General features: G+C 55.7%; 1 protein-coding gene across 1 annotated transcript; it reads right to left on the bottom strand.

The window, feature by feature from the left end:
* Positions 1–489: 489 nt before the first annotated feature.
* Positions 490–17654, bottom strand: LOC133357546 (carbohydrate sulfotransferase 2-like). The gene is made up of 3 exons (XM_061575523.1): positions 15775–17654; positions 9512–9802; positions 490–4253 (listed from the first exon to the last, which is right to left on the bottom strand). Exons 1-3 carry the CDS (start codon positions 16285–16287, stop codon positions 3549–3551), a joined length of 1509 nt encoding a protein of 502 aa, XP_061431507.1. The 5' UTR covers positions 16288–17654; the 3' UTR covers positions 490–3548.
* Positions 17655–25863: the final 8209 nt, after the last annotated feature.

Below are 25863 nucleotides of genomic sequence, written 5' to 3'. Positions count from 1 at the left end.
GTGTGTGTGTTGCGGGTTACAATAACGACACGACGATATAAACTCGATACACAACAATCCCCGATTGTTTAGCGAACAAAACTGTGCGTTAGGGGCCTACTGCATTGCCTGCCAGGTTCGTTATGCAATCCACGTGCTAACAGATTGGGTCCAGCAGCACGCTTTGTTTAATCCTGGAAAGGTGCACAGGTGGGGTCTAAGATTGCACGTCCCGTGCAGTGCGGCGCAATCCTCGCAGCTTTCCACGCGACGAGGTTTTCACGACCAATATCCATAATAGAGGGGGTTGTTGGGGGGGTTAGATCGCGTAAATATGAACGTGTCATTAAACCCACCACCACCACCACCCGACACAGCCTATTAGTCAGGTTTGCCACGTAAACAGAACGTGCCAGTTCGTGATTAGCTCAGCACGCCGCTCGTGTGTTGGGGAGTAAACCCACGACGTTCACAGTTCGAGGCGGACGTTTCGCCAGCGATCACACCCAGCAGCTCCGTACCTGGCAAACTAAAACGCGCGTGGAGTTTCGTCACTACACTTTGTGTACCGCCATATCCTGGCTAGCCACGGGATGGTGACGTCATCTCGAAATCACCTCCAATTCACTTCCGTTAACGGAACTATTCAATAAATATATAATAGATGACGTTTCGGACAACGGCCATTCTTCATAGCTCGTAAAGAAGTGGCATTGCCAGAAGTGTCGCCGATTATATTTGATCACAGAAATCGGGCAGCTTGACAGAGCATGGACACGTTTGTTTGAACTGTGACCGGTACTGAATATTGAAAAGAAAATCAGGTTGATAATCACACAGTGAAGATCCTGGCGGCATTTTTTCAATTAATATACTCTTTATTATACGTGTTCATGTTTGTTTACATTATTTTTCACATTTGTCCTAAAACAGCCAAGTTAAAACAAATACAATGTAACTTAACGGCCTCCTCAAACACAACAAAGTAAACGTATGAACACAAGTGGTAAGATCTTAAAATGCCACTGAACATTGCACATGAACCAGCAACATCTTTAACACGTAGCCGGATTTCGCGACCAACATTATCCATAATAAAGGTTATTTGGGGTTAGATCGAGTAAATATATAAATGTGTCGTGAACAGGCCACCACCCGACACAGCCAACTGGTGAAGTTCGTCAAGTAAACAAAACGTGCCTCTTAGTAATGACGACTTCTTCATATTTCTGGCTGTCGCCTGATGCAGCTGGTTGTTGTAATTACCAGCGAAACGTCGCACTACTCACATTGTACATGTCGTGGGTTTACTCTCCAACACACCGGCGTGCTGAACTCGTAACAAATTGGCACGTTTTGTTTACATCACAGACCTCACTCATTGGCTGTGTCGGGTGGTGGTGGGTTAACGACACATTTATACTTACGCGATCTAACCCCAACCACGAAGACCTGCTGATGAAGCTGCAACTTCGGCAGTCTCCGACAGCTCACGGCGCTCACGGCGCCCTGGGCTCGCGATCCGTTGCGAGGGTCGCGTTGCTCGAATCAAATTAGAAGCGGCAAAGGAGCAGCCCCGCAGATGCCTGCTGGCGGCCCTGCTGGAGACGCACGGCCTCGGACGAGAAGGCGCTGAGGCCTACTCTCCCACGCTGGCCACTGCACACAAACCGCGGGCCACTGACGGCCCCCGAGTGGCCTCCAGTGCGGCCCCCGACAATACACGGGGAGTGAGAGCACCACCGCGACCCCGTCATCATCATCATCATCACCGTGCTGCTGTCAAACCCAGCAATGGCCCCTCGCACTGACGATGTCTTGTCGGCGACAGTGACCCCCCCACCGCCCCCCTCTGAAAATCAGTCAAGAACACTACGGTACACCTTGGCGGAAGAGGCGGGGGTACCCACACTTCACCCCCACCACCCACACGTAACCTCACTGCGACGCAGCAATATCGACCGCTGGGTGGACTTGGTCTGAACTGCCGCGCCGGGAGGCCGGAACCGGCGCCGTCTGGACCGCGACTGCGGTGTGCTCACGATGATTACACCACGGCAGGATGGCTTGGCAGTGGTGATCCCATATTGTTATCACTCCGTCTCGTCGTTACTCGGCACACGTTCCTCATGCAGGGGTCGGCAACGAAAAGCAGAAGGAGACACTGCATCACAATTAAATCTGGCTCCGCAGTAAACGTTGCCTCGATTCTATCATCTCTGAGATGAAATGACATCGGTTGCGAGCGTCACGCGGCGAACATCCCCCCGTCGGGAGCGCGCGCGATGAAGGCGCTGCCCTCTCGTCCCCCTCTACGAGTGTGCGGGCGAGAGGTCACGCGAAGGGACCGCAGAACGAGTCGTTCCGCGGCTCGCCTTGTCGCGGAGCGCCGCTCCTGCGCCCCTGACCAGCGACCGCACGGCCGCCGGTCGATCCGAGTAGCGCCTCGAACTCCTCGCAAATCACCGATGAGGGAGGGGAAACCCCCACAGCAACGTCGCCCCCCTACCAGCTGACGAATGTCCATTCTCAAGGCAGTGTTGTGGACAACTGTGCCATTGGGAGGGGGCGGTGGGGGGGCTACCCCTGGCTGGGCCGCAGCAGGGCACAGGAATGGTTGAGATGAGGTGCAAGGTGCTTGGAGTTTCCGGGGGCATTGAAGCATTCTATGAATGCTTGTCCATGCATGCTTACCTATGGCTATCTGTGCGAGTCTGTGGGCCTCTGTGCGAGTCTGTGGGCCTCAGTGCGAGTCTGTGGGCCTCAGTGCGAGTCTGTGGGCCTCAGTGCGAGTCCGTGGGCCTCTGTGCGAGTCTGTGGGCCTCTGTGTGAGTCTGGGTGTATGTACGAGTCTGTGGGCCTCTGTGTGAGTCTGTGGGCCTCTGTGCGAGTCCGTGGGCCTCTGTGTGAGTCTGGGTGTATGCACGACTCTGTGGGCCTCAGTGCGAGTCTGTGGGCCTCTGTGCGAGTCTGTGGGCCTCTGTGTGAGTCTGGGTGTCTGTACGAGTCTGTGGGCCTCAGTGCGAGTCTGTGAGCCTCTGTGCGAATCTGTGGGCCTCAGTGTGAGTCTGTGGGCCTCAGTGCGAGTCTGTGGGTCTCTGTGTGAGTTTGTGGGTCTCTGTGCGAGTCTGTGGGTCTCTGTGCGAGTTTACGCTCCCCCATGTGAGTTTGTGGGTCTCTGTGTGAGTCTGTGGGTCCTGTGTGAGTCTATGGATCTCTATGAGTCTACGGGTCTCTAAAATCCCATGGATATCTACGCGAGTTGTCTACATGCCGCGTAGGGATGGCTACTGCTGGGGGCTCCCTTTGACGAGACTGCAGCAGGGCAGTGTAGCGGGTCGCGATGATGCGATGATGAGATGATGGATAAGGTGATGAGATGATGGATGATGAGACGATGCGATGAGGCAAGGTGCTTCGAGTTGCCGGCGTGGGGCATCTGAGCCGAACGCGCTCCCTTACCCGTCGACACTCGGCACACGGCACGGGCACCACAACAACAACAGCAGGAGCATCAACAACAACAACAGCAGCAACAACAAACGGCCCCACGGCGCCTCCCGACGCCTTCACGCGTACGTGAAGTCGAGCGGCGCGAGCAGCGTCTGGCCGAGCGAGCGCGCGCCGGCCGGCACGGGCACGTAGCCCAGCAGCGCCATGGCCCCGCGGCAGTTCTCCTCCACGTGGCGCACCTGCTGCACGGCCAGGCGCGTCCTCCACTCGCCCAGCGCCGCCCTCGCGTCCATGGAGCCCACGCGGAACGGGTCGCCGCCCCCCGCCGCCGAGGAGCGGTTGCCTCCTCCTCCGCCGACCATCCGGAGCACGAAGTCGCCGAGCGCCGGCTCGGGGCGCAGGCCCGCGAAGGCGTGCATGGCGCCCAGCGAGCGCAGCGGGGAGCGCACCACGTCCTCGTAGCGCACCAGCATGTAGCGGCCGCGCAGCCACGGCGGAGACGCCAGCGCCGCCCCCACGGCGCGCTCCGTCGACGCGCAGATCGGCCCCATGGCGGCGAGGGCGTTGAGCTCGCTGGGGTGCGAGGGGCCTCCCGGCGCGCGGCGCTCGCGGCCCGACGACCCTGGCGGCGGCGGCGGCGCCGGGTCGGCGTCGTCGGGCGCGCCGAGCGGGTGGTGGGAGCGCCGCAGGAGGTGGTGCTGGTGCTGGGACTTGTCGCGCCGCAGCGAGCGCACCACCTGGAGGCTTTCGCGGATGAGGCCGTGCTTGGACTTGAGACGGGAGCTGGCCACCGCGCGTGGGTCTCGGACCAGGTGGATCACCTGGGGGGCCCGCGGGGGGGGGGGGGGGGTGCGTGGGGACGTGTTGGAAGAGGGGGTGCGACAGACGTTATAACGCAAAGACAATGGTGTGTAGCCTTGACAGACTGTTGGGGCAAGTGCTGATTGCGAGCACCTATACAGGCCGCACGGCGCACGAGGGGTCGGGTAGCCAGCACCACCATAGACCGCCTTTGTCTCCCCAGTGGCGATGTTTACTACACAACGCACCAGGTACTCATTTGAGGCTAAGTCGATCTAGGGGAGGCCCAGGACCGGTTCAGATAATCGTCACTGGTGTTGGCCGTGAGCAGGAATCGAAACATTCTGGAACCTCCACACCTTGGGAAGTTTCTAGCTCAAGAATGCCGTCTGTGTATGTACGTTGAACTTCTTTTGCACCGTACGTAGCCAATCGTGCTAATCGGAGGTGCGGGGAAAAGACAACAATCTAAACACAAAAATCAGTTCTAAAGAAATGCGTTTTCAATCTAGATGATTAAAAAGTGCATAGTTCCAGCGGTGTCCTAATATCGGAAGGAAGAGCGTTCCAGACGGCCGCGGAAGCGCACCTGAAAGCGCGCGGTGCCGTGACCACCTTCGTTCGGTGCTGCGAGGATGGCCCGGAGTTTCGCCTGATGATTGTTTACGCCCCTTGACGAGATCAGCGAGGTATTGCGGCCCATCTGTGGCTCGCACTTTGTATGTAACGAGTGCGACCTCGGCATCCCGACGCCAAGAATGCAACTCGGCGAGGATGAACACAATAACATCTGAGATGTGCCTCTCTCTCTCTCTCGCGTAGCGCAGCGCATGAACACTGCCATCCAGCCTGCGTGGTGCGTGTCCTGCTCTCCGCCTGCCGGTCACACCTCTCCGTCTCTCTGCCTCCCTGCCGAGCCTCCCTCCTCCCTCCACCATCACGCGGCGATGGCGCTCGCAGCAGTAAACCCTCGACACGCGCGCCACCGCCTGCGCAGAGGAGCGCCGCCCACCAACTCCGCGCGGCCGCCCACGACCGCGGCAGCGCGGCTGGCGGCACGGCGCTCGACGCCGATTCATCATCGCCGCGCGGAGACAAATGCGCCCGTGTAGCCGAGACAGGCTGGCGGGGCAAGTGTGGAACGACGCGCACAAGGCGGGGGTGGTGGGGAGGGGGTAGCGCCACGTCCGGCCGGCTCGCCGCCTTTGCCCACCACACCCAGGGGGCGCTTGCCAGGCAGCTCGCTCGGTCCATCATCAACACCGTGCACCGCCGTCTCCTGCGGTGAAGTCCGACGCAGCAACGGCACCGCTGCCGCATCTCGCTACAAATGATTCCCTGCCGTCACCCGAACACGGCTGCCAATCCCCGCAGGTGACAACCCCACCTGATAAAACCTGGACAGGTGATACACCTACTGGCCAGCCACCCGTGTCTCCCCCAGAGCCCCACGTGTGAACGCGCTGCACCCGATGCTGAGCTGACCTTGGGAAGCCCACGACCCGTTGGGGATCACCCGCCACTCACACTGTGTTCGCTGTGGGGAGCGGTGGTGCTGTTGGTTAGCGCGATGCGCTACGAACCCGGCCACCCGCGTTTCAATTCCAGCCCACGGCCATCTCCAGTGACGATCCGGGGCCTCCCATAGGTCGACTCAGCCTCAAATGATTAAATGGTGCAGTGTGTGAACATCGCCACTGGGGAGAAAAAGGCGGCCGGGCGTGGTGCTTGTCACCCACCCGCTCGTGTGCCGTGCCGGCCTTCATTAGGTGCTCGCTAACAACACTTGCCCCAACAGACGGTTGAGGCTATACAGGGCGATCTTTGTCTTTTTTCTGTGACTGGCAATCAAAGCCAGATGGCTGCAGTATGTAGTGCACTGCGCTAACCACTGTCCCACCACTCCCGACAAACACACGCATCTCCCCTGAGCACGGTCCGCTACGTACGGTGCGACAGAAGTTCAACACACGGTACACACACACGCAGTGTAAATAGTCAAATTAACGTTCGAGTTGCATGACCGGGACGAGTCCGATTTGCAACGGTGACCTGGCGCATTCGCCTGCTGCCAGTAGGGGGCAATGGTTGATCGTGCTCCTGCTGCTGCTCCTGCTGCTGCTCCTGCTGCTGCTGCTGTGTATCGTCCCAATTGAGTGGTTTGCGGTGTCAATTTTCGAACTTGCCAAACTTTGGACCCCTGACGCCGGCACACAACGGCCTCCTCCTGCGAGTGGCATCGAGGGTGGGGGGGGGTGACGCTCCAGCAGCCAGGCAGGTGGGAGGCAGTGAGGGTGATCATGCCGTCTCGTCCGGCCGGCGCATTGCGACCGGACTGCTGCTTGAGCCGGGCAGCGCGAGTGGCTGTGGCCGTCTCCAAGCCAAATGTCGCACCGACTTTTGCTTCACTAAAAACTGAACTAGAAACTTTATTTTTTTGTTTTGCCAGGCAAGGCCCACTGAGCTCTACAGCTCTTTTTGCAGAAGCGACCTGGCTGTCGCAAATGGTCGCTCAACGAAGGGGGTTTATCATCGCCACCACGTGGACATTTACAGCAGCAAAATACTCTGAACGCGTGATGTTGATTATAAATGTGGAGGGGAAAAGCGGAGGACCCGGAAAAAACTCCCCGCGACCACGGGGAGGGAGACACCGCAAACTCCAAATTGACAGCAGCAGGCGTCAGAATCGGGATCGAACCCACGCCTTCCTGTGTACCAGGCGAGGGAGTTCACATCTCACAGCCACCGCGGCGCCCACGGGGGGGGGGGGGGGGGTGGCATCTCGTGCATCGTTTACGACGTTCGCACCTCCACGTCGTCGCACGACAGTCTTAGCCCGCGCCAGCGGCCGAGGCGTGCACGTGGACACCGCGTGTGCGTGGACACCGCGTGTGCGTGGGTACCGTGTGCGTGGGTACCGTGTGCGTGAACACCGCGTGCACGTGGACACCGCGTGCACGTGGACACCGCGTGTGCGTGGGTACCGTGTGCGTGAACACCGCGTGTGCGTGGGCACCGTGTGCGTGAACACCGTGTGCGTGAACACCGCGTGTGCGTGGGCACCGTGTGCGTGAACACCGTGCACGTGGACACCGCGTGTGCGTGGGCACCGTGTGCGTGAACACCGCGTGTGCGTGGGCACCGTGTGCGTGAACACCGCGTGTGCGTGGGTACCGTGTGCGTGAACACCGCGTGTGCGTGGGCACCGTGTGCGTGGGCACCGTGTGCGTGGGTACCGTGTGTGCGTGGACACCGCGTGTGCGTGGGTACCGTGTGTGCGTGGACACCGCGTGTGCGAGGACACCGCGTGTGCGTGGGTACCGTGTGTGCGTGGGTACCGTGTGTGCGTGAACACCGCGTGTGCGTGGGCACCGTGTGCGTGGGTACCGCGTGTGCGTGGACACCGCGTGTGCGTGGGTACCGTGTGTGCGTGAACACCGCGTGTGCGTGAACACCGCGTGTGCGTGGACACCGCGTGTGCGTGGGTACCGTGTGTGTGTGGGTACCGTGTGTGCGTGGACACCGCGTGTGCGTGGACACCGCGTGTGCGTGGGTACCGTGTGTGCGTGGGTACCGTGTGTGCGTGAACACCGCGTGTGCGTGGGCACCGTGTGCGTGGGTACCGTGTGTGCGTGGACACCGCGTGTGCGTGGACACCGCGTGTGCGTGGACACCGCGTGTGCGTGGGTACCGTGTGTGCGTGGGTACCGTGTGTGCGTGGACACCGCGTGTGCGTGGACACCGCGTGTGCGTGGGCACCGCGTGTGCGTGGGCACCGCGTGTGCGTGGGTACCGCGTGTGCGTGGGTACCGCGTGTGCGTGGGTACCGCGTGTGCGTGGGTACCGCGTGTGCGTGGGTACCGTGTGCGTGGGCACCGTGTGTGCGTGGGTACCGCGTGTGCGTGGGTACCGCGCGTGCGTGGGTACCGTGTGCGTGGGTACCGTGTGCGTGGGCACCGTGTGTGCGTGGGTACCGTGTGTGCGTGGGTACCGCGTGTGCGTGGGTACCGCGTGTGCGTGGGTACCGCGTGTGCGTGGGTACCGTGTGCGTGGGCACCGTGTGTGCGTGGGTACCGCGTGTGCGTGGGTACCGCGCGTGCGTGGGTACCGTGTGCGTGGGTACCGCGTGTGCGTGGGTACCGCGTGTGCGTGGACACCGTGTGCGTGGGTACCGCGTGTGCGTGGGTACTGTGTGTGTGGACACCGCGTGTGCGTGGGCACCGTGTGCGTGGGTACCGCGTGTGCGTGGGTACCGCGTGTGCGTGGGTACCGCGTGTGCGTGGGTACCGTGTGCGTGGGTACTGTGTGTGTGGACACCGCGTGTGCGTGGGTACCGTGTGCGTGGGTACCGCGTGTGCGTGGGCACCGTGTGCGTGGGTACCGCGCGTGCGTGGGCACCGCGCGTGCGTGGGCACCGCGTGCGGAGACTTTGAACGCACTTCGCGCTGAGGGCTCAATGCGGCCTTAACGGCTCAATAAAAAAGGCCGGTGACCAAAATGCATTGTTGTACTGCACTTCAACGCCGCAGCTATGCTCCCCTGCCTTCTCGAAGCTGGAACATGGCGAATTAGGTTTTAATAACACAGTTTTCGATGTATTTTAGTTTAACAGATCGTATCACAGATGGCTCAGCAGGGTTGAGTGCTTGACGGAAGATCACGTCCATACAAGCAGGTGCTATAGGCTGCAGTTACAGCCTGTTGCAGCAAGAGCTACTATTGTACTGTACCCCTATGCTCCCACGCTATGCGCTGCACCTTGATGAGACACTGCACTCACCTCCTGAGCTCACCGCTCACCCCGCGTAGCCTGAACAGACTGTTGGGGCAAGTGCTGCTAGTGAGTAGCACCTGTGAAGGCCGGCACGGCACACGAGGGGGTGGGTGGCCACCACCACGCGCGGCCGTCTTTGTCTCCCCAGTGGCGATGTTTACACACCGCACGAGGTACTCATTTGAGCCTGAGTCCATCTAAGGGAGGCTCAGGATCGGTTCAGGTGACTGGAGTTGGTAGCTGTGACAACGCATTCACTCATGGACACGTCGCTTCGCACTCATCACATCCTACACACCACATCCCACTCACCCCACACATCCCACACACCCCACCCCACACATCCCACCCCACACATCACACTCACCCCACACATCCCACCCCACACATCCCACACACCCCATACATCCCACCCCACACATCACACTCACCCCACACATCCCACCCCACACATCACACACATCACACCCCACCCCACACATCCCAACCCAAGGGCCCGACCTTGAGGTTGAGCGAGGGGTCCTGCAGGAGCGGCGCGAGCAGCTCGAGGTCGAAGATGCGCACCCCCTTGATGACGACGAGCGGCAGGCGGCGGCAGCGCGCCTCCACGTGGGCGAGCGGCCGCGGGGGGCAGAGGCGCGAGCACGCGCGCTCGTCCACCAGCGCCGCCACCCCCCCGCGGGGCCGCGCCAGCGCCGGGCACAGCGGCGGGGAGCAGAGCGCGCGGTTGAGCGGCGAGCGGAAGATGTCGCGACTCGTCATGTTCTGCCCGTTGCCGTACAGGTTGAACACCTGGGGGGGGGGGGGGGGGGTGGAGTGGGTGAGTTGGGGCGGGTGGTAGTGTAGCAGGTCACAGCAACACACTCACCCGCTCAATCACCCACTTGCTCACTCACTCACCCGCTCACTCACCCACCTACTCACCCACCCTCTCACTCCACTCGCCCACCCACTCACCTTCTCACTCATCCATCTACCTACTCACCTTCCCGCTCACCCTGCCACTCACCCTCCCACTCACCACACTGCGGTGAGTGGGAAGATGCTGGAGTGCAATGAATTCTCCAAAAAGCTCACGAATAAAGAGAAAGCGGCTCTGCGAGTCGTGGGGGGGATTGAGGGCAGGGGTGGGGGGGGGGGCGTTATTTGACCATACTTCACCACGCTGGTCAGTGTGGGGGGGGGGAGCGTAGTGGTTGAAGGATCGCTCGGTGGTACGACCGCCGATCTTGGCGCGCGGCCGCGACGCCGCGATTGTGGTCCCCCACCGCAGCCTGTGACCGCCGTTGTTACCCACGATGGCTAGGAGATGTTAACTACCTCGCCTGGTGTGCAAGGAGGTCGTGGGTTCGATCCCGACCCTGACGCCTGCTGCTGTATATTTGGAATTTGTGGTGTCTCTCTCCCCGTGGTGGCGTGGATTTTCCTCCGGGTCCTCCGGTTTTTCCCCCTCCACATTTAGAATCAACGTCACGCGTTCAGATTATTTGTCTGCTATGAATGTCCACGCGATTCCACATCATGTGTGATGGGCAGGTCGCTTCTAAAAAAGAGCTGTGTTGCTCAGTGGGCCTTGCCTGGTAATTTTTTTTATAGAATTGTCCAGGATCAAGACCTGCTTAGCTTCTAAGGTCTGACACGGTTCGGTGTAGTAATCCACAGTGGATCTTTAATAAAAGAGTTCAAGTGGCCATGAGGTCCTGGAGGCAGGGTGCTGGCTCGCCAGGCAACTGCTGAAATTCTGGGATGCGATTCTGGGGTTCGCCCGCATTCAATAACAGCGGGTTGTCAAGGGCGATGCCTTCATTGTCGCAGCCCATTCACGCGAAAAAAAGAGATCTCCTGCATACCAGGCAAGGTAGCTAACATCGCATAGCCACCGCGGCGCCCAATGATCCATAAGCACGCATCGTTACCTGGCTGAAAAGTCTTCAAATAGAAGCGGCATGTAGCAGGGCCTTCTTGAGAAAAAAAAAACAGTCCTTCGGATTTTCTGAATAAAAAAGTAAAATTTATATAATTATTATCGGGTGTAAAGGCAAGTTTGACCAACTGGAAAATACTTCACGTGGCTTCTGCCGTAACAAAGTTGCTGCGGCGGTAAAGTTAAATGGCGCATCCCATGGCAAAACGTCGCCTTCACAGAGCCGAGATGAGCGAGAGATGAGCCACTGCCTTGACTGACGACGCCTGCTCTTGCCGATTTGTAATCCCAACGACTCGCGCGACGAGCTCGCTCCATACACCTCTCTTGTGGGCCTCTTTCTTTTACTCAGGAAGCAGGAAAGGGAAAACATACATCGGAAACATTTTCCCTGAGGGGCGGCTTCCCTCTCTGGGTCAGTGGTTGCCAATAGGCCTGCCACAAGTCCCGGCTTTTAGTCCAGGTCAGCCCGGAAATTGGCAGGGCGGTGTTTGGGTTGGCAGCAGGAATTGATTTGCACCCCGATCTCGTGGTGCCGCTGCCGCTGCTGCTGCTAGGTTGAACTTTGTTGCGGTGAACTGCAGCACATCACAGATTTCGTGCCGACTGAGAGATACTGTACGTCCACATGTGGACTACAGTGGATAAGGTAGCAACCCTGCCGCTCACTCACCCACTCACTCATTAAGTCATCTATTCACTCACCCACTCGCTCATTCAGCCATCTACTCACTCACCCACTCACTCATTTAGTCACCCACACACTCACCCACCCACTCATTAAGTCATCTACTCGCTCACCCACTCGCTCATTCAGCCATCTACTCACTCACCCACTCACTCATCCAGTCACCCACACACTCACCCACCCATTCATTCAGTCATCTACTCATTCACCCACTCATTCAGTCACCCACTTACGCATTTAGTCACCCACTCACCCATTCTGTCGCCCACACACTCACCCACCCATTCACTCATTAGGTCACCCACTCATTAGGTCAACCACTCACTCATTCAGTTACCCACTTACTCACCCACCCACTCACTAATTCAGGCACCCACTTACCCACTCACCAACTCATTAATGTACTCATTTATTTTCCAAGTCACTCAGTAATTCACCCACTTATCCACCCACTGGGGTAATCAGATGTCTGGGAATTGGCATCTGTGTTTTGGTGGTAGGCATTGGTTTGTACCGAGATCTGGAGCAAGTTAACGTTACACATTTGGAAGTAAACACGGTTTCCGTAGTTTCAGAGGTGCGGCGAAACCACAGGCAGCCAGAACCGGGAGCTACCAACAATTGCCCGAGCTCTGCGGTCCTACATTGGGACGTTTGGTCAACTCCAATAGCTTGGGGGGGGGGGGAGGACTGGAGCACCCAGAGGAAACGCGCGCGTGCCAGAGCAGCGATGCTGCATCCTCGTGCAGATGGAGCAGATGGAGCAGATGGAGCAGATGGAGCAGATGGAGCAGATGGAGCCCACGGCTTCTCTACCTCCTCCTCCTGCTGCAGGCGAGCCAGGGTACGGCGTCTCCTCGACCCCAACCAAGAAGGGAGTTTGACTCCACGAGTGGGCGCGCGATCCGCCAGCCCCTGTCGCTACCTACACAGCGCCGGGTGGCGAGCGCCACGTGGGTAGCCACCACCAACAACTCCACGGCCACCACCACCACCACCGCCGCCGCCACCGCCGTCGCCACCACCACCACCACCACCGCCATCACCACCACCGCCACCACCACCACCGCCACGACCACCATCACCACCACCACCACCGCCATCACCACCACCATCACCACCACCGCCCGGCTACACCCACGGTGGAGCTGTGCTCAGCCAAGCCCCAGGACGCCGCTTTCTCTAGTCAACAACCTCTTCGCGCGGTCTTCGCGTGGGGAGTTGATACTTTTGAAAAGTGGACACCAGTTTGTGACCTGCAGTGTGTGGGTGAGTGTGTGGGTGAGTGTGTAGCTGAGTGTGTGGGTGAGTGGGTGCAGAGGCGTAGCTAGGGGGGGGGGGCAGGGGGGTACATGTGTCCCCGGGCGCCAAGGTAAAGGGGCGCCAAAATGAGGCTTACAACGTCACATTATAACTTGTTGCGGCGGGCGCGGCAGCCTGAAACTACTGCACAAATCTACACCTCAACCTAAAAGTTTATATATCCCGCCACACACAGCCTACATGTCATGTAATTACATTTTGGTATGTGATTAAACGGGGGGGGGGGGCGCCAGTTTTATAGTTCGTCCTCGGGCGCAAAATATCCTAGCTACGCCACTGAGTGGGTGGGTGAGTGAGTGTGTGAGTGGGTGGGTGAGTGTGTGGCTGAGTGTGTGGCTGAGTGGGTGGGTCAGTGTGTGGCTGAGTGGGTGGTTGATTGGGTGGGTGGGTGAGTGTGTGGCTGAGTGTGTGGCTGAGCGGGTGGGTGAGTGTGTGGCTGAGTGTGTGGGTGAGTGGGTGGGTGAGTGTGTGGGTGAGTGGGTGGGTGAGTGGGTGAGTGTGTGGGTGAGTGTGTGGGTGAGTGTGTGGCTGAGTGGGTGAGTGAGGGTGAGTGTGTGGCTGAGTGTGTGGGTGAGTGTGTGGCTGAGTGGGTGAGTGTGTGGGTGGGTGAGTGTGTGGGTGAGTGTGTGGCTGAGTGGGTGAGTGTGTGGGTGAGTGTGTGGCTGAGTGTGTGGGTGGGTGGGTGAGTGTGTGGGTGAGTGTGTGGCTGAGTGTGTGGGTGAGTATGTTGCTGTCCATGTTCCTTCACCGGGGTCGCACCACCGCCGCCTGAACCCGTCCAGTGGAATGTTGATGGTGATGATGATGATGGTGGTGGCGAGGGGCGGACTCTGCCTTATCTCGCGTGACGCACGCTCCCACACGACCCGCTGCTATTTTTCGCTCCGCGATAGCGCGGACTGCGAACACAGAAAATACCCCGCGCCTTCTCGAGCCCTCTTCTTGTTTCGTTCGCCATTTGAAACGCGACCGGCAAGTGATTGTTTCTAGTAACAATAAAAAAAATCGTCGCAAGCCCAGTAAACATGGCACGTGGGGGCCCAACTTGTGGCACGTGGTTGGAATCGTTGGCCCGACGTTGCCTGGGATGTCGAGTCTGGTTCTCCACTCGCGATTCCATCTGGAGGTTCTGGATGCACAGCGGGTTCGACTAAACACTTTTTATTTTACCAGGTAAGGCCCACTGAGCTAATTAGCTTTTTGTTTCAGAAGCGACCTGGCTATCACGAATGACAGCTCAGCGAGGTGGCTTATCGCGTGCACATTTATTGCAGCCACATACTCTGAACGCGTGACGTCGGTTCTCAACGTGGAGGGGAAAGCCGGAGGACTCGGAGAGAAATCCACGCGAGCACGGGGAGAGAGAGACACGCAAACTCCTGCATACCAGGCGAGGTAGTTAACATCTCCTAGCCACCGTGATGATGATGTGAGAGAGACGCCGCAAACTCCAAATATACAGCAGCAGGCGTCAGGGTCGGGGTCGAACCCTCGACCTTCTGCATACCAGGCGAGGGAGTTAACATCTCCTAGTCACCATGGCACCCCATGGATATTGGGGCAGCGGTCGGTCATGTGATGAACACATTCACGATGGCCAGGGCGACTCTTTCATTCATTCATTCCCCACGCGTGAAGGAAACAGCCGCAACTGCCGTGAGTTATTCTAACACGGCTTTCTGTGCATTTACAAGTGGATCAAATGTACCGTGAACATCGTCATCAGCAGCCATGGTCAATCAACTGCTGGATGGATGCATCCCCAATCAGCCGCTACCACTCACAGTCCTAGGAGCGTCCTCACCCTATGGGCGTCCTCACCCTGCGAGTGGGGAGACAAAGGCGGCCGGACGTGGTGCTGACCACCCCACCCCCTCGTCTGCCGTACCGGTCTCCATCGGTGCTGGCTAACAGCACTTGCCCCAACAGTCTGTTAACAACAATCTATACGGGGGATCTTTGTCTCTTGCAATGGCTTAGCTGGCGTGACCAACTGGTGATTGATGTTGCGTGCGCGCGCACGTGTCCCCAGACACTGGCTGCTGACAGAGATCTGCATTAGAATAGGAATAGACACAGAGTCTTATATATATGCACCAGGGTATATATACATAGTCTATTGAAATAGAAAAACCTGCCGTGTATAGACTATTTAGACTGTTGGGGCACTGTACAAGTACAGCCCTTTCATCAATCCACTGATGGACGAGGGCACGCCCACGCCGCGCGCGGGTCGTGGGGGTCATTCGACCATACTTCACCACAACGCTCAGCGAGGGTTAGCAAAGAGCCAGGGACGTTCACCGACGTTGGAGCATAGAAGCTCAGTACAACAATGGTGTTGTGCCGTCCCCCCCCCGGCACGGCCTCTACCCTGACCCCGACAGCGGCGCGGTGCATGGCGATCGCCCATCCAAGCACTATCCAGGCTCAACGCTGCTTAGCTGTCGAGGTCTGGCGTCATAGACATTCGTTGTTAGTGAGCACTAATTATAAATAGTAATTTGTAATATACACAGACACAGTAAATGCGATCTCTAATATGAGGCCTGCTTTAGTCGATGATGTTGATGATGGTCAGACTGCTGTTGTTGCTGTAATCAACGCTGACAATACTTGGCTGATGATGACAGCTAACGCTGCTGATGATGCTGATGACATCAATGCAGTTGACGCTGTCGAATCTGATGCGACTGCTGCTGCTGCTGATGATCATGGTGGTGGTGGTGCCCAGGACAAAAGATCGCCCCGCATAGGCTGAGAGGACTGCTCGGGCAAGTGCAGTTCGCGAGTCGCATCACCGATGTCCGAAGTCATCCGCCCGCTCACCTGCAGGTCACACCTGAAGAGGGAGTTGAGCATATCCCGCGACGCCCCCTGCAGGACCCTGGCGTCGCCCGGGTAGAGCGCCTGCCACACGTGCCACAGGGGCTCGAAGAGGTAGAAGACGCCCGGGTGCTGATTAAACAGCTCCCCGACGAACGACGAGCCCGACCTCCACGTGGTGAGGATGAACAGCTGGGCGCGCGGCGGCCTCGGCTCGCTCCGCTCCGCCGCGGGGCCCCTCCTCCTCGTCTTCTGCTGCTTCCCGTCGCCCTCCGACGCGTCGCCGCCCGGGACGTCCGCGCCGCCACCGATCTCGTCGGTGTCCGCGGCGAGTCGCGCCTCCGCTGAAGGTTTCCAAGGCTCGATGCCTCGGATTCTCTTGCCGCTGCTGCTGCCGCTGCTGCCGGCACAGTCCAGGCCGATGGCTTGCCTGATGTCCAGCACGTTGGCCACTGCCACCAACAGGGCGCACGTGTACGCAGTCCACAGCGCCAGGGTTTTGAGTCGGACCCTCATGTTGATTCACTCGTGAGAGAGATGGCGTCGCATGGGGAGGGGGGTAGACAGTTGACGGTGATGGCTCGACGATGTGGCGTGGAGATCGTACGATGTGTCGTGGAGAATAGATGATGATGTGTTATAGATAATGAGGATGGTTGTCTGTTATAGATGATGATGGTGAGTTATAGATGATGATGAGGATGGTGTGTTATAGATGATGATGATGTGTTATAGATAATGATGATGGTGGTCTGTTATAGATGATGATGGTGTGTTATAGATCATGATGAGGATGGTGAGTTATAGATGATGATGATGGTGGTCTGTTATAGATGATGATGGTGTGTTATAGATGATGATGATGGTGGTCTGTTATAGATAATGATGGTGTGTTATAGATGATGATGGTGTGTTATAGATGATGATGATGGTGGTCTGTTATAGATGATGATGGTGTGTTATAGATGATGATGATGGTGGTCTGTTATAGATAATGATGGTGTGTTATAGATGATGATGAGGATGGTGTGTTATAGATGATGATGATGGTGGTCTGTTATAGATGATGATGGTGTGTTATAGATAATGATGATGGTGTGTTATAGATGATGTTATCTCTGCTGTTACAACTCTGGCTCTCTTCCAAACAACGATCCCCACACGACGCTCGCTCTTTCTCTATCTCTCTTCCTCTCTGTGTGTCTCTCTCTCTCTCTGTGTCTCTCCCCCCTCTCTCTCTCTATCTCTCTCGCGCTCTTAAACAATGTTTTGCTCCCCGGGCCGGGGCAGACACGAACGTCACTCGCTCAATAAAATCCCAAACGGCGATGCTCCATCACGAGACGCGACTCCCGAAGCGAGGCCAGACACCATCGCTCGCTCTTCTCTCCTCCGCAGCGGTCCACAGACGAGTTGGTTGTTTTACTGCTGCTGCTGTTGCTGCTGCTGCTGTTGCTGCTGCTGTTATTGTTGCTACTGTTGCTGCTGCTGTTGTTGCTGCTGTTGTTGTTGCTGATGTTGCTGATGTTGCTGATGTTGCTGCTGCTTCGTGCGCATTCTTGATGGCGGGTAACGGGGCGAGGAGCGGGCCGCCTGCTGTCTGCTCGGCGTTCACATCCACCGTGTGCCCGGAATATTAAAGAGAAACCAAGCGAACGCCCTTCCCATTGAGAATGGCAAATGCGCATTCGCTGGTGTGTTGTTGTTGTTGTCGTCGTCGTCGTGTGTTGCTGCGTTTGTTGCTGTGCTTAGTTGGTAGCTTCGCAATAACACGAAAGGCTGCGGCCAGCGGTGACAAGTCGCAGACCCGTAGCGGATTCCTGCCCGTGCATTCGGGGCGCTGTCGTAGCGCAGATTGCATCACTCCTCGCACGCACGCGCAGGCACGCGCGCGCACGTATGTGCAGTAGCGCGTGTGTGTGTCTGTGTGTACGTGTGTGTGTCTGTGTGTACGTGTGTGTGTGTCTGTGTGTACGTGTGTGTGTCTGTGCGTACGTGTGTGTGTGTGTGTCCGTGCGCACGTGTGTGTGTCTGTGCGTACGTGTGTGTACGTGTGTGCGTACGTGTGTGTGTGTACGTGTGTGTACGTGTGTGTGCGTACGTGTGTGTGTGTACGTGTGTGTGTCTGTGCGTACGTGTGTGTGTGTACGTGAGAGCTCACAAATCCTTGAAAGATCTGGGCAAAGTCCCATCAGTGAGCTCCTCCGGCAGGCAAGGCTGCGTTGGCTGGGTCATGTAGCCCGCATGCCCAGCCACCGCATGCCTAAACAGCTTTTGTTCGGCCGGATCGAGGGGGCTAGACGGGCGCGGCACGGGCTGGAGAAGAGATGGAGTGATGTGGTACAGGAGGACGTGGAGCTGAGTGGACTTGCCGATGACTGGTACCAGCGGTGTCAAGATCGGCCTCAGTGGAGGAGGCTCGTGAAGGACGCTACTGGGCAGTTGGAGGCAGTCGCCCTCCAACAACAACGGAGGGCGGAGGAGCGACGCTCACAACAACGAGCGGAGCGCCGGGTGGCTAAAGCACAGCAAGTTGGCACAGTAGGGGGCACAGGTGGTGCATCAGCCAGTCATCTCGGTCATCTCGGTCAGTCGACCAGTGGCACCTGGGTCTGCCCCGTGACCTCCTGCCAGCGGGCTTTCGACACTTCAAGTGGCCTCAAGGTGCACTTGGCCTGGCACAAGCATCGTGGTGACGTCACCGCCACCTAGTGGCGAATGGCGGTTGTTGTTGTTGTTGTGTGTACGTAGTGTGTGTTTCCGTATGTACGTGTGTGTGTACGTGTGTTTTGCGTACGTGTGTGTGTACGTGTGTGTGCACGTGTGTGTGTGTGCGTACGTGTGTGTGTCTGTGCGTACGTGTGCGTGTGTGTGTACGTGTGTGTGTGTGCACGTGTGTGTGTACGTGTGTGTGTGTACGTGTGTATGTGTGTACGTGTGTGTGTACGTGTGTGTGTGTACGTGTGTGTGTACGTGTGTGTGTGTACGTGTGTATGTGTGTACGTGTGTGTGTACGTGTGTGTATGTGTACGTGTGTGTGCGTGTGTGTGTGTGCTCGTCAGGCTCGGAGCGGGCGCGTGCAGTGTGCGTGGTGGTGATTCACGTCGCAGCTTGTGGCAGCTTCTGTGAGCCCGCAGCTCTCTGTGCGTGTGGTGTCTCTGTGTGTGCGTTGTCTCTGTGTGTGTCTCTGTGTGTGTCTCTGTGTATGCGGTGTCTCTCTCTGTGTGTGTCTCTGTGTGTGCGGTGTCTCTCTCTGTGCATGTCTCTGTGTGTGTCTCTGTGTGTGCGGTGTCTCTCTGTGTGTGTGTCTCTGTGTGCGCGGTGTCTCTCTCTGTGCGTGTCTCTGTGTGTGTCTCTGTGTGTGTCTCTGTGTGTGTGTCTCTGTGTGTGTGCGGTGTCTGTGTGCGTGTCTCTGTGTGTCTCTCTGTGTGTGCCTCTCTGTGTGTGGTGTCTCTGTGTGTGGTGTCTCTCTGTGTGCGTCTCTCTCTGTGTGTCTCTCTCTGTGCGTGTCTCTGTGTGTGCGGTCTCTGGACTGCACCTCCCTCTCGCCCCGTCTCTCCGCCCACAGCAATGAAGGCGACGTAGCGTGGATAGGCCACGGGAACCAGGGGGCCTCTGTGCTCGCAACGCAGCAGCAGCAGCAGATTCGTCAAATAATCATCATCATCGTAGCGGAGATGATGATTAGAGTCCATGATGTACGCGGGTTTTAGATGAGATGGTGTAAGATGAGTTGTGGATGATGGTGGTGATGGTGATAATGTAAGATAAGTTGTGGATGATGGTGGTGATGATGGTGATGTACGATGAGTTGTGGATGATGGTGGTGATGGTGGTGATGTAAGATGAGTTGTGGATGATGGTGGTGATGGTGGTGATGTAAGATGAGTTGTGGATGATGGTGGTGATGGTGGTGATGTAAGATTAGTTGTGGATGATGGTGGTGGTGGTGGTGATGTAAGATGAGTTGTGGATGATGGTGGTGATGGTGGTGATGTAAGATGAGTTGTGGATGATGGTGGTGATGATGTAAGATGAGTTGTGGATGATGGTGGTGATGATGTAAGATGAGTTGTGGATGATGGTGGTGATGGCGGTGATGTAAGATGAGTTGTGGATGATGGTGGTGATGGTGATGATGTAAGATGAGTTGTGGATGATGGTGGTGATGATGTAAGATGAGTTGTGGATGATGGTGGTGATGGTGATGATGTAAGATGAGTTGTGGATGATGGTGGTGATGGTGATGATGTAAGATGAGTTGTGGATGATGGTGGTGATGATGTAAGATGCGTTGTGGATGATGGTGGTGATGGTGGTGATGTAAGATGAGTTGTGGATGGTGGTGGTGATGATGTAAGATGCGTTGTGGATGATGGTGGTGATGTAAGATGAGTTGTGGATGATGGTGGTGATGGTGATGATGTAAGATGAGTTGTGGATGGTGGTGGTGATGGTGGTGATGTAAGATGAGTTGTGGATGATGGTGGTGATGGTGGTGATGTAAGATGAGTTGTGGATGATGGTGGTGATGGTGGTGATGTAAGATGAGTTGTGGATGATGGTGGTGATGATGTAAGATGAGTTGTGGATGATAGTGGTGATGGTGGTGATGTAAGATGAGTTGTGGATGATGGTGGTGATGATGTAAGATGAGTTGTGGATGATGGTGGTGATGGTGGTGATGTAAGATGAGTTGTGGATGATGGTGGTGGTGATGTAAGATGCGTTGTGGATGATGGTGGTGATGGTGATGTAAGATGAGTTGTGGATGATGGTGGTGATGATGATGTAAGATGAGTTGTGGATGATGGTGGTGATGATGATGATGTAAGATGCGTTGTGGATGATGGTGGGGATGGTGATGATGTAAGATGAGTTGTGGATGGTGGTGGTGATGGTGGTGATGTAAGATGAGTTGTGGATGATGGTGGTGATGATGTAAGATGAGTTGTGGATTATGGTGGTGATGGTGGTGATGGTGGTGATGGTGATGATGTAAGATGCGTTGTGGATGATGGTGGTGATGATGTAAGATGCGTTGTGGATGATGGTGGTGATGGTGGTGATGGTGGTGATGATGGTGATGATGTAAGATGAGTTGTGGATGATGGTGGTGATGATGTAAGATGAGTTGTGGATGATGGTGGTGATGGTGATGTAAGATGAGTTGTGGATGATGGTGGTGATGATGTAAGATGAGTTGTGGATGATGGTGGTGGTGATGTAAGATGAGTTGTGGATGATGGTGGTGATGGTGATAATGTAAGATAAGTTGTGGATGATGGTGGTGATGATGGTGATGTACGATGAGTTGTGGATGATGGTGGTGATGGTGGTGATGTAAGATGAGTTGTGGATGATGGTGGTGATGGTGGTGATGTAAGATGAGTTGTGGATGATGGTGGTGATGGTGGTGATGTAAGATTAGTTGTGGATGATGGTGGTGGTGGTGGTGATGTAAGATGAGTTGTGGATGATGGTGGTGATGGTGGTGATGTAAGATGAGTTGTGGATGATGGTGGTGATGATGTAAGATGAGTTGTGGATGATGGTGGTGATGATGTAAGATGAGTTGTGGATGATGGTGGTGATGGCGGTGATGTAAGATGAGTTGTGGATGATGGTGGTGATGGTGATGATGTAAGATGAGTTGTGGATGATGTGGTGATGATGTAAGATGAGTTGTGGATGATGGTGGTGATGGTGATGATGTAGATGAGTTGTGGATGATGGTGGTGATGGTGATGATGTAAGATGAGTTGTGGATGATGGTGTGGTGATGATGTAAGATGCGTTGTGGATGATGGTGGTGATGGTGGTGATGTAAGATGAGTTGTGGATGGTGGTGGTGATGATGTAAGATGCGTTGTGGATGATGGTGGTGATGTAAGATGAGTTGTGGATGATGGTGGTGATGGTGATGATGTAAGATGAGTTGTGGATGGTGGTGGTGATGGTGGTGATGTAAGATGAGTTGTGGATGATGGTGGTGATGGTGGTGATGTAAGATGAGTTGTGGATGATGGTGGTGATGGTGGTGATGTAAGATGAGTTGTGGATGATGGTGGTGATGATGTAAGATGAGTTGTGGATGATAGTGGTGATGGTGGTGATGTAAGATGAGTTGTGGATGATGGTGGTGATGATGTAAGATGAGTTGTGGATGATGGTGGTGATGGTGGTGATGTAAGATGAGTTGTGGATGATGGTGGTGGTGATGTAAGATGCGTTGTGGATGATGGTGGTGATGGTGATGTAAGATGAGTTGTGGATGATGGTGGTGATGATGATGTAAGATGAGTTGTGGATGATGGTGGTGATGATGATGATGTAAGATGCGTTGTGGATGATGGTGGGGATGGTGATGATGTAAGATGAGTTGTGGATGGTGGTGGTGATGGTGGTGATGTAAGATGAGTTGTGGATGATGGTGGTGATGATGTAAGATGAGTTGTGGATTATGGTGGTGATGGTGGTGATGGTGGTGATGGTGATGATGTAAGATGCGTTGTGGATGATGGTGGTGATGATGTAAGATGCGTTGTGGATGATGGTGGTGATGGTGGTGATGGTGGTGATGATGGTGATGATGTAAGATGAGTTGTGGATGATGGTGGTGATGATGTAAGATGAGTTGTGGATGATGGTGGTGATGGTGATGTAAGATGAGTTGTGGATGATGGTGGTGATGATGTAAGATGAGTTGTGGATGATGGTGGTGGTGATGTAAGATGAGTTGTGGATGATGGTGGTGATGGTGGTGATGTAAGAATAGTTGTGGATGATGGTGGTGGTGATGTAAGATGAGTTGTGGATGATGGTGGTGATGGTGGTGATGTAAGATGAGTTGTGGATGGTGGTTGTGATGGTGATGATGTAAGATGCGTTGTGGATGATGGTGGTGGTGATGATGTAAGATGAGTTGTGGATGATGGTGGTGATGATGTAAGATGAGTTGTGGATGATGGTGGTGATGGTGGTGATGGTGGTGATGGTGGTGATGGTGATAATGTAAGATACGTTGTGGATGATGGTGGTGATGGTGGTGATGGTGGTGATGGTGATGATGTAAGATGAGTTGTGGATGGTGGTGGTGATGGTCATGATGTAAGATGCGTTGTGGATGATGGTGGCTATGCACGTGATCTGTAACCCTCCAGCACTGTGGAGGCAGTGAGGGTTGGTGGGTCACCTCACACCGATGTGAGGAAGCTCCCTTCCCGTAAGCCTCGGAGGAGGTGCCGCACCCTGGCTCTCCAGAAGGAGGCAGTCGAGCAAGTGGACACACCGACACTCTTTCCATCTGCACGGGGAGGAGGGGGGATTGAGCGTTGCGCCCTCGCGCGCCGGTTTCATCACTCGTCACAGGCCAGTTGCGGTGTGGCGAGCGTGGGGGGGTGGGGGCCTTGCCCCGACCCCCCACCCTTGGTGGCCAAAGCTACAAGTTGGGGACCCCCTTGGCAACCACCATGAGATTTGTTTTCAACAATAACAGTGTCAACAACAACAACAGCAGCACTGATTGTGTGAAGACAGAGCTCCCTCCACAGCGGTTTGGGCAAGAGGAGCCGCTTGCGATGTAGAATAGCCTCGTCACGACGCCACTGCTAATGTAGTGACTCACCCACTGCCACTGACTCCCGTCCACCAGGCGAGGTCGTCAACATCTCCTCGCCACCATCTCCCCCGCTCAGCGTCTCTGGAAGCCACTGTCGAGGCGACTGCCAAACCAGACGTGCCCTTGGGAAGCTTCTCCCGTCGTCGGAGGGCAGCAGACAAGTCCCCAGGGCGTGGATTGAACCCCTGTGAGATACTTTCGACTTACCAATCACGAGCGCCGTCTAACGGTCGAGGTGATTGTGTTTTAATGCAGCACGATCTCGCAGTCGGGGATTTTTTTGTATTTGCCATCCGGAACGAGAACAAGTTGTCTTGATGCGCCAAAACGTCCGATTAGCGCAACCGGCGGGCTACGTACGGTGCGAATGAAGCTCCAGCACACACATCCTGAGAGCCACGGCGAATATCTTGCGACCCACGCTGAGGCCACGGCGAGTGTCCAGGGACGAGCGAACCTCCAACTCCTCCACTTGCTGAGCCTGATACGTCAGCATACACGGGCTGATGAAAGCACGCAGCTCACGTGTCACAGGTTAACAGCTTAACGCGTGTTAACAGGCTAATCATTTGCAAGGGAACGCCTCTTGTATTGCTTCTCTGAAGTTGATGTAATTATCGCCGTCTGGGTCACTTTGCTCCGAGTGAACTCTCTCTCTCTCTCTGCTTTCCACAACCAGTGACGGACTGGAACAAAAACGTCGGCGCAGGTAAATTCGGGCTCTGGGAAAGCGTGGTCCTTCACCGGGGTTGTTTTGCGGTGACAAGCTGTGTAGGAGCAGTCGCTAGATGTTGAGACGTGGCGATGTCATTGGGACCCTGTGGGCTGGGTACACCAACACAGATGGGTGGGCCGGTCACGAAGGATCATTAGGGCTGCCGAGTATACGGACGGGGCTAAGTGCCAACTGGGAACGCGAATCAGTAACGAAGCGTTACACATTAGAGGAAAATTCGTTATTTTAATAATTTTATTTCACTCTGATCACATTTTCAATTACCCCGCGCGGTCCGGCCCCACCAGCCCTCGGAATGGACCGGCCTCACCGGGGCATTTGCCCTCCGGACCGCTGCCCCTGTGGCCAGTCCGGGGGGAGGACAGGCTTGGAGGGGTGGCACCAGAGCGATTGAGTGAGTGAGCTCGCTCACTGGCTCGCTCGCTCGCTCTCCAACGCCCTTCAAATGAAAATGTTGCAGCCGGGATGACTCTGAGCCAAGCATCGCCCACCCAGCCTCTCTCCCCGCCTTCCCGTGCGGGGTTTGGACAATGCTCGTGCCCGCACCGCCTGGTTGGCTTAGATTTCCTCCCGGGCTAATTGGCCGCTGCTATACATGTCCACGTGATGATGATGATGATGGTGATAAGCCGCTTCGTTGAGCTATCAGTTGTGGCCCAGGTCACTTCTCATAAAGAACTCAATTATATAGATCAGCGGGCCTTACCTGGACACATTTAAAAACGTTTCATTTTAGGTTATTTATTTTTCCTGATTTACTTACCTCGCCTACACGTTGCACTCCTGTCCATGTTTGTAATCTTCGTTGTTGTACATTTCTTCACCCGCCGCTACTAGACATATGTGAAAAAGAGCTTTATAGCTCATCGGATTTCTCCAGGATAAATACAGATTCTGATTCTGGCTCGTACTCGTTACCTCCTCCCAAAGCTAAACAGAACCACGTACAATGCAAGCCGGTATTGGCCCAAACACATCCCGATGTTGAAAAATGAAATGGCAAATGACTCACGTGAGAATCAAAATCTTAAATTTATCCTGGAGAAATCCGATGGGCTATGAAGCTCGTTTTCACAGATGTCCATTCGGGATTACACACAGCAGCTACATCACCCCCCCCCCCCCCACTTGGCAGGACCCTCCTGAAAAAGAGTCTTGAGACTCGATGAGGCTTTCTGGGTAAACGAGCGGAATGAATCAAATGATAGCTAAAGAACCAGAAGTGCCTTCAATTTACAACATTTGCTGCGAGTTAAGAATGTGTGTGCAACACGCCAAACCACAATGTGTTGTCCATTGTACCCTGGCTTCCTAGGCACTATCCTGCAGGGCATCTGGTAACCATAAGCGCCAATCACACAGGCTATTTGTACACCACCGAAAAGATAAAGACACTCCGTGTAGCCTTCACAGACTGTTGGGGCAAGTGTTGTTTAACGAGTAGCACCTATGAAGGCCGGCACGGCACGTGAGAGTGGGTGGCCAGCACCATGCCCGGCCGCCTTTGTCTCCCCATCGGTGAAGTTTACACACCGCACCAGGTGCTCATTTGAGTCATAGTCCACGAAGGGGAGGCCCATGACCGGTTCAGATAATCGTCACCGATGTTGGTCATGAGCGGGTTCATCTCGCAGCGTGCTAACCGCTACACTACCACTCCCCACCTACCACCTCACACACACCACCACACACTACACACACACTACACACACCACACACCACCACACACACACCG

This window comes from Lethenteron reissneri, chromosome 58, assembly GCF_015708825.2.
Source record: "Lethenteron reissneri isolate LAM-NWPU_2019-01 chromosome 58, ASM1570882v1, whole genome shotgun sequence".
In the NCBI taxonomy this organism is placed as follows: Eukaryota; Metazoa; Chordata; class Hyperoartia; order Petromyzontiformes; family Petromyzontidae; genus Lethenteron; species Lethenteron reissneri.
The sequence above is the reverse complement of the archived record's forward strand: the minus strand, read 5'-3'. Positions and strand labels throughout refer to the sequence as shown.